The sequence below is a fragment of the Serinus canaria genome, chromosome 1 (genome assembly GCF_022539315.1).
Source record: "Serinus canaria isolate serCan28SL12 chromosome 1, serCan2020, whole genome shotgun sequence".
Classification (NCBI taxonomy): Eukaryota; Metazoa; Chordata; class Aves; order Passeriformes; family Fringillidae; genus Serinus; species Serinus canaria.
In genome coordinates, this window is record NC_066313.1 from 28,401,897 (window position 1) to 28,415,624 (window position 13,728).

The 13,728-nt window shown below is 44.1% G+C and overlaps 1 protein-coding gene and 1 long non-coding RNA gene across 3 annotated transcripts in view; one reads left to right on the plus strand and one right to left on the minus strand.

Moving 5' to 3' along the window:
* Positions 1 to 6,795, plus strand: part of TCAF2 (TRPM8 channel associated factor 2) — a 22,561-nt gene extending 15,766 nt beyond the window's left edge. For both annotated transcript variants that reach the window (XM_018908297.3, XM_018908296.3), the window contains exons 6-9: positions 656 to 869; positions 2,458 to 2,697; positions 4,573 to 4,910; positions 5,554 to 6,795. In XM_018908297.3, coding sequence (XP_018763842.1) covers positions 656 to 869; positions 2,458 to 2,697; positions 4,573 to 4,910; positions 5,554 to 5,799 — 1,038 coding nt within the window. In that variant the 3' untranslated portion in view covers positions 5,800 to 6,795. The remainder of the gene's footprint in view (positions 1 to 655; positions 870 to 2,457; positions 2,698 to 4,572; positions 4,911 to 5,553) is intronic.
* Positions 6,698 to 12,523, minus strand: LOC127059844 (uncharacterized). Its single transcript, XR_007778044.1, has 2 exons — positions 12,270 to 12,523; positions 6,698 to 9,957 (listed from the first exon to the last, which is right to left on the minus strand). It is a non-coding gene; the product is annotated as an uncharacterized LOC127059844 (long non-coding RNA).
* Positions 12,524 to 13,728: the final 1,205 nt, after the last annotated feature.

Consider the following 13,728-nt stretch of genomic DNA (forward strand, 5'->3'; position numbering starts at 1 on the left):
GCAGATGGATCCAGATAAGACAGGCACTGTTTCTTGGGATCCTGTTCTCTGCAAAATACAACAGAAGCAAATGCTTACCTGCTTGAGTATTTTTTGCAGTGACCTCCCTGAAGCAGCTGAAATGCAAAGTTAACTCAGGTGCTTCTGTCTGATCCTGAAGCCACATGCTGTCTGTGTTATTATAAGAGCTCTAAGGAGGAGGCACAGTAAAAGAAGCCAGTCATGACCACATCTCTCCAAATGCTCTTATAGGAAGTGACTCTGATGCTGGGGAAGGGTGGAGAAATGATCAATGCAAGTGCAGTGCAGTGGAAGAAGTCACTGCAGGACTCTGACCTGCTGGTGAAGGATGCACTTGAGCCAGGAATACTGGGAGAAGAGCTGTAAGACTGAGACAGGGACAGCATGAGCTTTACTACTTTTATTTTTTTTTTTTTTACTGTATTTACTGCCTCTGATCATCACAGGCTGAAAACTTGAGCTAGGCTGGAGTCAGAAGGCTGCCTCTGTGTGCGTGCTCGGCAGGGGCAGTGCTGCAGTGGAGAGCTCAGTGGTGCTGAGGTCAGTCTGGCAGCTCGCAGTGGGTGCTGAGGTGAGTCTGCCAGCTCACACTGTCACACTTTTGACCAGCTGTTCCTACACCTCTGCTTGCCAGGTGCAGGTTGGGTGTCACACGGATGACCTCTCTAAAGCCAAGGAGCTGAAACGGGCACCGGTGGTAATCCGCACCTGCGATGTTGCCTGCCAGAAACAATCCATTTCCTGCCTCTGGGGTGGCCTCATTTACATCGTAGTTCCAGCAAAGAGTGCACTGGGGAATGTGCCCATCACCGTGGAAGGGGCAGTCAGAGCTCCTTTCTTCAAGCTTGGTAGGTTTGTTTGTTTACCTTGGTGCTTTTTGCCTGAGGGCTGCTCACAGATGACATTGCCCCAGTGACTGAAAGGAAAGATGGTCCTGTGCTTAGGAAGGTCTTAGAAATGCTTGGATTTAGGAAAAAACAGATTTATTTTCCTTACTATGCTACCCTCTGGGATTCCCATTTTTCCACTATTTTTTAAGAAGGGTAGAAGGGAGGTCCCTAAGAATCACCAACCTGTCAGCCTCAGCTCTGTGCCTGGAAAGATCATGGAACAAACCCTCCTAGATGCTATGCTAAGGCATGTGGAGAACAGGGAGCTGATTTGGAACAGCCTGCACAGCTTCACCAGGGACAAGTCCAAGAAAGATGGGGACAGACCTTTTAGCAGGACCTGTTGCAGTAGGACAAGGGGCAGTGGTTTTAAACTCAAAGAGGATCGATTCAGATTATGTATAAGGAAGAAATTTTTTACCATGAGGGTGGTGGAATAGTGCTCCAAGAAGTGATGATGGATGCTTCATTCCTGGAAACATTTAAGGTCAAATTGGGCAAGGCTCTGAGCAAGCTGATCTAGTTGAAGATGGCCCCCCAGTCACAGCAAGAGGGTTGAAACAGATGACCTTTAAGATCCCTTCCATCCAAACTATTCTACAATTTATGAATCTCTGCTTCTGGGTTAGTCACTCTGAGCCTGCTACGTGGCTGGAAGTAGGTGAAAGAGCTTTCACAAAATGGGCAGGGTTGGTGCACACCAACATTTCTTGGAGCTGTAGTTATTATTTCTGATGGAAACCTTGTGCTGGGGAGAGGGAGACTGATCTTTGCACAGCAAAACATGCTTTGTGCTCTGCCTGCTTTACTGTGCCCTCATATGGCCATCTCTAGATCCTACAAGACTCTGCAGAATTTCCCATGTCTCCTCTCCTCTCCTCTCCTCTCCTCTCCTCTCCTCTCCTCTCCTCTCCTCTCCTCTCCTCTCCTCTCCTCGCCTCTCCTCTCCTCTCCTCTCCTCTCGCTCCCTCTCCTCTCCTCTCCTCTCCTCATCCTCTCCTCTCCTCTCCTCGTCCTCTCCTCTCCTCTCCTCTCCTCTCCTCTCCTCTCCTCTCCTCTCCTCTTCCTCTCCTCTCCTCGATCCTCTCCTCGTCCTCTCCTCTCCTCTCCTCTCCTCTCCTCTCCCTCTCCTCTCCTCTCCTCTCCTCTCCTCTCCTCTCCTCTCCTCTCCTCTCCTCTCCTCTCCTCTCCTCAACTGAACAGAGCCAGCATTGTTATGTGACACACCAACTCTGCTAGACAAAAAGAAATGAAACACTAGAGAAACTTGATGCCTCTTGTTTTCTGATACAGATCTGTTCTTGCTATGCTACTCTGTTATATGCCAGTCCTTTTCTGTTCCCTACCTATTAAAGAGCTTGAGGAGGCTTCCCAAGAACAGACTGAGGACTGGCTATTTAACAGCCACCACCCACAGTCATGCAACTGCCACCTACTGTTTTCCAAGAAATTTTCACCACCAGCTCTCTTTCTCTGGGCTTGACCTCTGTGTGCATGCTCAAAAGTCAGAATTGTGCCTAACTGATTTTCTGTGTTGTTGCTGTAGGGGAGACCTGTGAAAGGCAGTGGGAGGCCTGTATCCGGCACTACCCTGCTCCCTGGGCAGAGCTGGCTGTGGAGAATCTCATCCTGACCGTGCCCTCTGACAGCATCCGCCACATGGAGAGCCCACGGCCGCTGCTGACCCTCTGGGACCAGATCATGGTGGCCATAAGCAGGTTGGCAGCCGTGCCAGCAAAATTCCCAAGGCCAGAGAGGATTGTAACAGATGTCCAGATCTCATGTGGTAGGTACAATGCCATATGGCCTTCTCCAGGGCTAAGTGGCAAGTGGCCTCTAGCAGCAGTGTCTGTTCCTTCAAGGTTATTTTGCTAAAACCAGACTGGGAGCATATGTGAGGTGTTAAATGACTGTGACCCTTGCATAATTGTGACCTACTCCATCAGGGTAGAAATTTGGTGAGGCAGGGCTTGAAAAACATACTGACCTTTCCAGATGCCTCCCTGCTCTCAGAACTGGTGGTGTCTCCTCAGCTGTTCTCCTCTTGGGGTGTGTTACGCTGCAGAGCTGCTGACTGCAGTGGCTTTAGCTCACATGCAGTTATCCATTCTCCCTCCTGAATGCACTGCAGAGCCAGTACAGCTGGGAAGCAGTGACCTGATTTCTATTTTCTCTCTGGCTCAGCCCCAGGACTGTTCTCATATGTTCAGTGACAATTTTTAAACCTCCGTGTGCCTACTTGCTGGAGGTGGGCTCCACAAAGGTTATTGTGGGCAAAGCTTAGCCCGAAAAGATGTGTGCCTGAGATGATGGCACACATCTGGAAGCAGATCCAGTATTGCTGTCAAAGCCCAGGAGTGTGTATTTTTGCAGCTGATGTTAACCCACTCCAGCTTTGCCAGTTATGAACTGAGTGCCTTCAATCAAGAATCAAATTATACAGTAAACATGGAACTTCACAATAAAAATTTTGATCAGTTTTTTTTTTTTTTAAAAACTTAAATTCATCATGGTTAAATTCATCATCCCACAATGAGACAACGGCTTGGCATGAACCCTGATGCCCTAAACTTTTGCTAAGCTACAATGGAAAGAATTTGTGGCACATTTTGGGAGTGTTCGGTTTTGCTATGCTGAGCAAATGCCAGTTAAAAATATCATAGTCTACAGACATAAAATTGCTTTTGGCTTGGGTGGACTAAATGGTTTCGCTCACGTTTCTGGGTCTGAAGTTTTTGGGTGCTAGTGATTGCTAATTACATATTAAAAAAGAGGAAGCTCAAGATCTTCACTAGTTCCTGCAGAAACTAGTTCCAGGCCATTCATGTTCTATGATCCCTAGTTCCTGCAGGAAAGGGATTGTCAGTCCTGTTCATTCATCAAGCTCCCTCTGTGTAAAGGGCTGCTTATACCCTGCTACAACAGGTATTTGAACTTGGGGGCATTGCTCTTGCATGAAGTTTTGGGAATCTTCCAGGAGGACCAATTAGGGAAGAAGACACCAAAGAGGCATAAGTAAAATCCCTTACAGTGCATGTTTCTTGCCTAGCAACCTGCTGGGAGGTTGTTTATGGAATAGCTATCCTGCAAGGCTAAGAACAGGCTTAAGTAGGACAGGTTTTGTAGTCCTTAAGCATGACAAACTGTGTTTTCCATGTGTCTCATCTGTACCAGTGAGCACTGGAGTGCAGGCCTGCAGCATCCACTCTCTACACAGGAGCACTCCAGGAGTGCCATGGTGCTCAATCACATCATTGCATGGTTGCCTTGGTGTCGACTGTGCTCAGTCTGTGGGAGTTCAGAGGTGTTCTAGGCAATGGTCAGGCTTTTCTCCTCAACCTACAGCCTCAACCTCAGTCCAACCATGAGTGTACATTTATATATAAAAAGGGAAAGCAGGCAAAACTGCACTTAACTGATGGCTCAGTCCTGCTTTTACTTGTTTGACTGTTTAAGGGTCACTGTTTGTTAGGGTGAAATGTGATGTATTTTCTTATGTCACACTGGGAAAAGTTGGTAATTTGAGGTAATAAAAAAAGTGTTATTTGTGAGATGGAAGAAAGGCACTAGAGAAATGAAAAAAAATACAATAATCATTGACATCTGCAAAGCACTGAGGTGAGCACGTAGTGACATGTGTTGCTCCCTGTCTGTCCTGCAGGCTGGATGCATGCTGGCTACCCCATCATGGGCCACCTGGATTCAGTGAAGGAGATGTTAGACGTGGAGCACATGCAAACTACTGGTCTTTGGGGTCCCATCCATGAGCTGGGACACAATCAGCAGCAGCAGGCATGGGAGTTCCCCCCTCACACCACAGAGGCCACGTGCAACCTCTGGTCTGTCTATGTTCATGAGGAGGTGCTGGGCATTCCCAGGCATCAGGCCCATCAGGCACTCAGGCCACAGTGCCGCCAGGAAAGGATAAAAGACTACCTGAAGAAAGGTGCTCAGCTGAAGGACTGGAACGTGTGGACTGCTTTGGAGACATACCTGCAGGTAACAGGGAAAATGTGTGTGTGTTCCTAGTGCAGCCACCACTGAAGCCTGTGTCAGAGGGATGTCTGCAGCCTGCTGACTGTTTGGCCACTGCTTCACTGCCTCACCCACACTTGTAGGCTGGGATGTCTCATCTCCTGCCTGATTACTAACAGGATTGCTGGAATAAATGTGGCATGGAAGAACAGTTTTAATTCTGCATCAGCAGTTTTTCTGTATGAACTCCTTTTGTTCTTATTCTTAGGCAAAGCATGCCCTGTTCATAATCTATCCTTCCCATTTCCTCAATACTCCTTGCTCTCCTGTGCCCCTTCTTTCCAGCTATTCTGTCAGTGTCCCCTCTGATACTGTTTTCACAAAGCAGCAGCTTATTATATAAGTTGCTGACACTTCTGGCTACTCCCAATGTATCTTTGATCTCTGTTTGTTTTGGGAGATCAGTGTAATGGGGAGGTATTTTTCTGTACTTTAGTACTGTTAGTTATGCTGTGAAGCCTGAAAAGCCTAGATGCTTTCATCTAAATTTACATTCATTTTAAAAGCCACTGCAGAAACCCGTGGTATTTTCTACTGTGTGTAACACAGGAATAATGCCAGTGAAATGATAACTTAACTGTTTGTACACTGTATTGTTTTTCGTCAGCTGCAGGAAGGGTTTGGTTGGGACCCCTTCATCCACCTCTTCTCTGACTACCAGAAAATGTCCACGATCCCAAAAGACAACACTTCTAAGATGAACTTGTGGGCACAGAAGTTTTCTCAGCAGGTGAATAAGAATTTGGCTCCATTCTTTACAACCTGGGGATGGCCTATCAAGAAAGAGCTGTCTGTGGAACTGTCCTCTCTACCCAGCTGGGAACAGGATCCAATGAGATCCTACAGACCATAAAGGAAAACTACTTAAATCTTGGTTCTTATACTAGCTATGGCTTAACTTTATCTCCATGTGTATCTACATGATAGCTCACTATGTGCTTGGATATATGCTGGAATCTTCAGCTTCTTGCTGCCAGTGGAGGCCAGCCCCAACAGAGATTCAACAGGGATCAGCAGATCAGCAACCACCTAAGCTATCTTCTGAAGGGTTAAATAATCAGTGAGCTTTGTTCCAGGTGCTTCACCTCAGGAAGAATGTAATTCTGAGTTGATAGAGTTCCTACAGAACCTTTCTCCGATGAAATGGAAGTTTTCTGGGTGGAGCAGTCCCTGGACCAGTTTCAAGGACTTTACCATGGGAATAGAGATCTTTAAAGCAAATACTAGCCTCCACAACATTGTATTCTGAAGTTATAATCTCAGTAACATGAGATTTTCACAATTATTTTTGTTGCCCTAAAATCCCTAATTTTTAATTCCTCTTATTATGCAGAATTTCACAGCCCCTGTTGTGAAATGGCCTTATAATGCATATAGACAGGCTATATAATGCATAATTGATACTGAAATGCTGTCGATTTCTTCCTGCATTCTGTGACAGTGTGACCTAGCATCCATCTTTATGTAAACAAGTCAATTATAAGTTTTAGCTGTCCTTCAGCCATAGCCTGACAGCAAGATACATGCTAATGAAGAGGAGAGAGTGGAAGCAGGGAGGTGACTTGATTGTAGTCAGTAATGGTTTAGCTCGTGGACTCATCAAAGGTTAAAATACAGGCACTGACCTGACAGCCTGAGGGAGCAGGGAGAAGGAAGACAACAGTTCATAAAGACAGAGGACCAGCCTTTTCAAGGTGCAGCAAAAGTTCATGCTACTCCCAGCTCTTTCATAATTGGTCAGCTATTATGGGTTTTGGCAAGCATGTTAATGCTTAGCCTAAGAGCTCACTAATCCCAGCCTATTCCTTATGTGTCAGTAATAAATAAAAAATATCACTGTAGACTTGCAGGTTTTCTCTGTGGTCCTATTTTTATGTCTCCATGTCCAGTAAAAAAAAGGTCTAAATAGAATGACCTAAATAGAAGTGGCCTTGGTGGTAAAGTTGTTCAAAGTTGAAAAAAAACACCATGAAAGTCTCTAGTCTGTGGTGTGGCCTCATATATATCATAGTGCCAAAGGAGAGCACATTGGGTCAAATATCAGTCACAATTAAAGAGGCTGTGCAGCCTCCAATCTTCAGGCCTGGTAAGTGGTCCCAAAACCTAACTGTGGCAGGGGAGTAAAGAGGCACTTCTGCATTTATGGCTTACCCATATTTTCACTATTTTCTGAGGTTTTTTTTCTTTTAGTGGTCATGTGTGTAGAAAATGTCAAAATATGTAATGTCCTAGGAAAGTCTTTGCATTAAGCTTCCCATTTCTTAGCCCAGAAAGTATATTGATAAGACCTTCAATTAGGAATTAATATCTTTCCATGTTCCCAGTATAGTCATGTCTGAGACATCTTTAAAGTGGCTTGATATTAAAAACTGAATATTATCAACTTGCAGCAGCAGCAGCAGACATGGGGTCACCAAAGATGACTGAAGTCCTTGCCAACATCCCAGGATCTCCCTGTGATTCAGTAAAACACAGTTACATCCAGATTAATTTATTGTTTCTGAAGCCATGCAAAGGGGTTTACCTGTGGTGATTGGCCTCTTTCTTCACATTTAAAAGTTCTTTTCAAATTGGCTGCCTTTTTTCACCTGAATGCTGGATTAAGGGGAGCTGACATCTCTGCCTGGATGTGAACCATCTGTCAGTAGCAGCCCCCTGGGCTGAGCTGGCCACAAGAACGTCATCCTGCCAGTACCAGCTGCTGGTGTACACCACATGGGCAGCCCAGAGAGGCTGCTTCCCGTCTGCATCAAGATGATGGATGCAACTGCCAGGCCAGCAGCCATCCCAGCAACTTTTCCAAGGCCAGAAAGGATGGTGGCAGATGTCCAGATATCACATGGCAAGTATAATAACTAGGACATTTTGTCTGTATCTGTGATGGATATTTGTAAGGGAAATACACAAGGCAGTAGCGCTATCACAAGGCCACACAGATCCTCAAATCAGCAGATCAATTCCACCACATCCAAGAAGACTGCTGGAGAGAATAAGAATCTACTGTGAATGTCAAGAGCTTGTAGGCAAAAGTAGCTTATTCTGCTGCTGAATTTGACACTGTAAAATCCAGTGAAGGGAGGCTGGCCATCAAATGACGTGTACCATGTCACGTTGATCTTGTTGCTGTGGGAGTGAATTTATGCTAATTGCAGCAGAAATAAGGGAAACACAGGTTTTAGTCCTAGACCAACCTGGTTTAGGCAGGACAAAGGAGATTTTGAAACTTGAATTAAGGCATGCAACAGACACATAGGCAGCCTACCGTGTAATGAGACCCTGGTGTTAGCATGCATAGGATTGCTCCCATTAGTAGGGAAGTGAAGAAGTGGTAGGGGGAAGGGTTGGTTGTAAGCAGCATTTTGCTGTCTGTCATTTAAGAAATCTGCTGTTTAAAGACAATTCACTAGGCCAGTGGACCTGAAGTTTGTATGGGTGATGAGGAGGCTCCTAAAAGTCAAATCTCAGCATTATTTTCAATTAATTTTTGTTCAAGTTTTGCACTTTCCTCAGTGGGATTGCCAGGTTCTTTTGGCTCTATTTGACTGCAGCACTAAAGGCATTTTCTGCCAGTTGAATTGAAAAATTCATCAGCTGCCCAGGCCACCACTCAAAAATTCACAGCAGCTTGACTCACATGGTGAATCTGCTGTCAAGTAGAACTAATTCAGGAGAGGCTGGCCCAAGTGTAAACACTGTGGCACACCAGCCAGAGCTGTTTATGCCCCATGCCTGGCAATATTCAAGGTCAGGTTGGATGGGACTCTGAGCAGTCTGATCTGATGAAGGTGTTCCTGCTCAATGCAGGGGAGTTGGACTAGATGATACTGAAGGTCCCTTTCAACCCCAACCATTCCATGATTCCATGAAAAGCGGGTACTGTGTTTCCATACTGCATCTGCTTCTCCAAGCATGTCTTCCTGTCAGAAGGATTTTATTAATCAATCATTACATCTGGCCCCATATGGCCCTGAATCCAACAGTAAAGTTGTAATCTGTCAGTGGCTCTGCAACAATTGTGTTGAGATTACATATCAGTTGCTTCTGGATTGATTTCTGTGGCTCCTTCTCATAAGATAACCTATTTAACCTATAAGATAACCTATAATCTCCTAAGATAAAAAGATTTGCACAGGCACTGTGGATCCTGTGCACAGATCCTGGCAGCGCTGTGTGGCCTCTGGTGGAACCCAACATATAAAACTTCCTGCTAAAGCAAGGGGAGTGTAGCACCACTTCAAAGGTGTGAATGGCTCTGTATCCCTCCTGCACTACTTTGGAGCCCTGAGGAACCACTTCAGCCTGTTGAATTGTCCCTGAAAGAAAAAGAACCCAAGATATCGAAATCCTATGAAAAGCTACTGGAACATGACTTTTAAAGCTGGCTATGGTTGTCAGCAATACTGAGGAGCTCATGGAAGATGTTAAGGAGTACAGTAAATTTGTCTTTTCTGAAAAAAGAGGCTTTTTAGAAACAGCATGAAAACCAGCAAAATTGGAACCAAAGTGATTATAAATACAGTGAAGAAGTCATGGTGGCCATCAGCAGCAAATTCTACCCAAAGCTCAAGTGAGTTGTGGAATAATATTCCATATTTCCATAATATTCAATAGTAAAGAGCTACTTTACTAAAACAAACTGACAAGAATCTGTCTACCCCAAATAAACCAACAAAACAAAAATGAATCCTAGTTCATTATTTGCTTTGTGGTACAACAGACACTGTGAGGGCACAGTGGAAGTGGCTGCTCCCTGAGGGTTGGCGGCCAGGAGCCAGCTGCAGTAACACAGCCAGCAGGACGGCTGGGGACCAGCCACCACACCTGAGTGAGGCAAGCAGGGCACACCTGGCACAGCAGCCAGGGTCTAGATGGCTAGGCAAGTCTCCAGGGATGAGGAAGGTCTGAGGTCAAGCATGGAAATCACTCCTCAGGTCAGTGTTGGGTCCAGCGATGGTGACCATGGTCAGACATTCCAGTGGTTGCCAGGCAGGCCCATTGTGATGAGGCACATCTGAAATCAAGTGAGGAAGTCAGACCATGGATCTGCAGGTAAATTAAGCTTGCAACACATTTACAAATTTACTATTTTAATCCAGGGAAGCTTCTTTCCTTTTGTCACTTCCTGCAACCATTTGATCCCTATCCCAGATTATCTTGTCTGTTGATTCTTAGTCTCCAGCACTGGGTACGTGTGATAGCTCACAGGATTCCACAAATCAACACAAGTCAGTCCTGATCTGTCTCTTGAGTAGCACACCTCAGCAGGAAAACCAGAGCTTCAGGGAAAAGTTTTTGAGCAGTCCTCAGAAAATGTGCTTGTTTTGAGTCATTTGTGATCCCAGCACAGTGCAAGGCTCATTGGTCTATGGAATGCATCAGTTTGAGATATAATAGTGAACCACAGCCTTTGGGCAGTAACAAAGATGACTTCTGATCACTGGAAAATGTTATTTTTCTTTTTCTTTCTCTTTTTCTTTTTTCCCTAATACTCAATTCGAGCCGGTCTTTCAGTGTTGTGGTGCAATACTCCACTCAGTAGCAACCAAGATTAATTGACAGTACAAACATCAACTGTGCAGAGTCTCTAGGCAGAGAGCCTGCATTTTGTGCTCTGAGAAGAATCTTATGTATTGTAAGTATGAAGAGACATTTAAAATATGCATACTTATAAGCATGGAGAGGTGGGTTGATATTTTTTATCAGTCTTGTTTTGAACACTTGTAACAGTTGGGAAAAACAAAGTAGGGATCAAACCTGTGAGCACAGTCCTGCCCTTCAGGATGAAGAGCACTTATATAAGTACTTGATTTTTGGTTTTGTGTGAATAGTAGACAGATGAGATTGTTGAATAATCTGATGTTGTTAAAGGGCTGCTTTAGTTCTTCAGTAAGCATTTAAAATTTTGGGGCTAGCTACACTTAAAAAAAAAAAAAAAAGAAGAATGCCCTGTGAAAAGACCAATAACTGAATTTAATACAAGATTTTGTTTAGAATGCAGGAGGAAGAATAATTCTAAACTTTCATGCATGTATTTAGTACTGTGTCACTTGTGATTCAGAGTTGCAAGAGGCCTTTGGCTAGGAAGCCTTCACCAAGATATTTTCTGAACACCAAAATACGACTGAGTTCCCAGATGGTGATGACTCAAAAATGAATCTGCAGGCAGAAATCTTTTCATATCTGGTCAGGAGGAATTTTACTTGTTTCTTTAAGGCCTGGGGATATCCAGTCTGGGTGAACCCTTCCCAGCAGCCGGCTGTTTCTTTCCCCATCTGGTCAGATGATCCTATGAAGCAATAGATCTCCTGAGCAGGTTTTGACTCATGAAAATGTGATTGTCTGTCCTAAAGCCAATGCTCTGCAGTAGTTTTAACTGATGTCTGAATGGTGTGGTGTTCTAATGAATCTGAGAAGTGTCTCTGCACTGTACATGTGATAGAAGGGTTTGTTCTTGGCTTCCTCCCAAATCTGCCTTTTTCTCTGTGGGTCCCACTACTTCCTTTCCCAACAGAAGTAATTTTAACCACAGAAGGGGAAGCATTGGTGCTCTTGTTACCAATGAAACCAATCAACCCCTTTCTATTTTTTACTTTCTCTGTTTCGTTATCTCCAAAATGTTCTCTGTTCCAGCCTTACTCTGATTTCAGGTATGCAAAGTTTGTTAATTGTAATCATTAGGAGAAGAGTTGGAACAGGGGGAAACTGTCACTTTAAAAATATAGACACCTTAGGAGATAACAAAGCTGGAAATAAATGGAAGAACTCAGGTGAAATTATGGCTATAGCCATGAGAAATGAGGATGATCATTTAGAGGAAAACCTTGATGGACTGCACAGGAGAGGCCTTGATGTGTGTTTAGTTGTTCTGAAAGAGTTTGTCTTCATGCTCTGCTTTCAGAGTTGGCAGCTGTGTAGTGAGAAACAGCTGCTTTAGCTCATGTCAGAAACAAAAGAGTGTTCAGGCAGTGAACTTGCCTCCTTGATCCTTAGCTAGAGTAAATTTGCAGACATCTAATGCATGTAAAATTGTGGCAACTCTGTCTGCATGAGGATCTAAAGACAGCAGCTACCTCATCTAGCAGGACTGGATGCCATGGGAGGAACACAGCACTGGAGTGTGTTTACAGTGGTCTGGTTTGATCTCTCATCTAAACAACCAGATCCATGTCCAGTTTTTAAATGCTACACTGAATCTCACCTATAGTAAAACATGGGCTATAGCACAAGCCAATTTTTATGGTGTATTTTGAGATCCTGAGTGAAGCAATTCCTTGTCTTATGGCTGTGTTTTCCCTTTCTAGTGAAATGTTACAGAATTCTTACCTTGCTGTAGAGGCATTGATGCACCACAAGGGACTGCAGCGACAGAGTCAGAGGCACTGAGCATCTCCTCCAGATCTCATGAAGGCAGATCACAGTGACACCGAGAGAGTGCAGGTGACTTGCTGTGAGCAGGAGATGGTGCTGAAGTGCTGAACCTCATGATCAGCTGAGGCATTTCCAGGAAACCAGCAGATTGCCCAAAAGCCTGTCAAGATCAATGATTTATAATTAAGCAGCAGGATGTGAAAAAGCTTGCTCAGGTATGTAAACTGATTCCATATAAAATAAAAAAGTGGTTTTATTTCCTTGTAACCAGGTAGAGACATAAAGGCTAAAATTGTAGGATTTTTCTTGGACAACTTGAGATAAACATTGGATAACCAGCATGAACTGGACAAGTGAGCAACTGGGGGTTGTGGATCTCTTGGATAACAAGAACCTTGCAAGGCCAACAGTACCTGAATTAGTACTAGTACCTTACACAAGACTGCTTAGGAAATCATTTCAGAAACACTAAATTTTAAAAGACAGAACAGATGTGTGCCCAGTGCCAGAACTTCTTTAAATGCCATTTTTCTCTTTTTTTTCTCCCAAACAGCATTGTATGCTCTTCATCTGTGATCTAGCAAGAAAAGGTAAAAGGAAACAATATTTAAAAGGGAAAAAAAAAAGTAATAAAGAGGGGGGAATGGGAGACAGCAGGAGTGCAAAGAAAATAAAGAAGTAGAGAAATAAATGTTGTAATACATGTTGTAAGAGAACACAAATCTGAGATGGGATAAAACAGAAAAAGAGAAGGAGTAGAGCTGTAATTCTCTGCTTTGTCTAAAAAAGAACAGACACCCTTGGAGGAAAGTTTAAATCCTTATAAAATATAGTGTCTGCCAAGAAAAACACATACATTTCACTTTATTTCATCACTTGGCTTGGCAAGGATAATGATTTATTAGAGAAAGTCAGGTGTATCCTATAAAGGAAGACTCAGCTGTCAGAGCTAAACAAAAAGCATGCTCAGTGTACAGATGTAATTAATAAGTCTGATCATAAGAATCAACACTGGATGTCCTTCCAACATGGCTCTAATAATGTTTTTCCAGCTGAAGACAGCATCTCAAAGACAGGGCATCATGAGCTTTCTGGAGGAAAACCAGAAGCTAGCTCAGGTTTGAACCACAAGAGAATTTTGCTGCAACAGTCAGAGTACCTGCAGTCAATGGTGAGTGTATTCTCAGAAGTGAATGTCACTGTGGCTCCTTTCCTCAGACCCAGGTTCCTTTCCAAAGCAAAAGTTAATGTGCCAAGGAGTGGTAAGCATCAAGGTCTTGTTCTGAGAGGCAGGTGGCATGTGGCCAAGATGTCCCCCTGAAAGCAAGCACTGCAGGTGTCATCATGAAGAATGCTATTCTGATAAACTTTTTGTCCTTCCCACCCAAGCCCTGCGTTCAGTAAGCAGGAATGT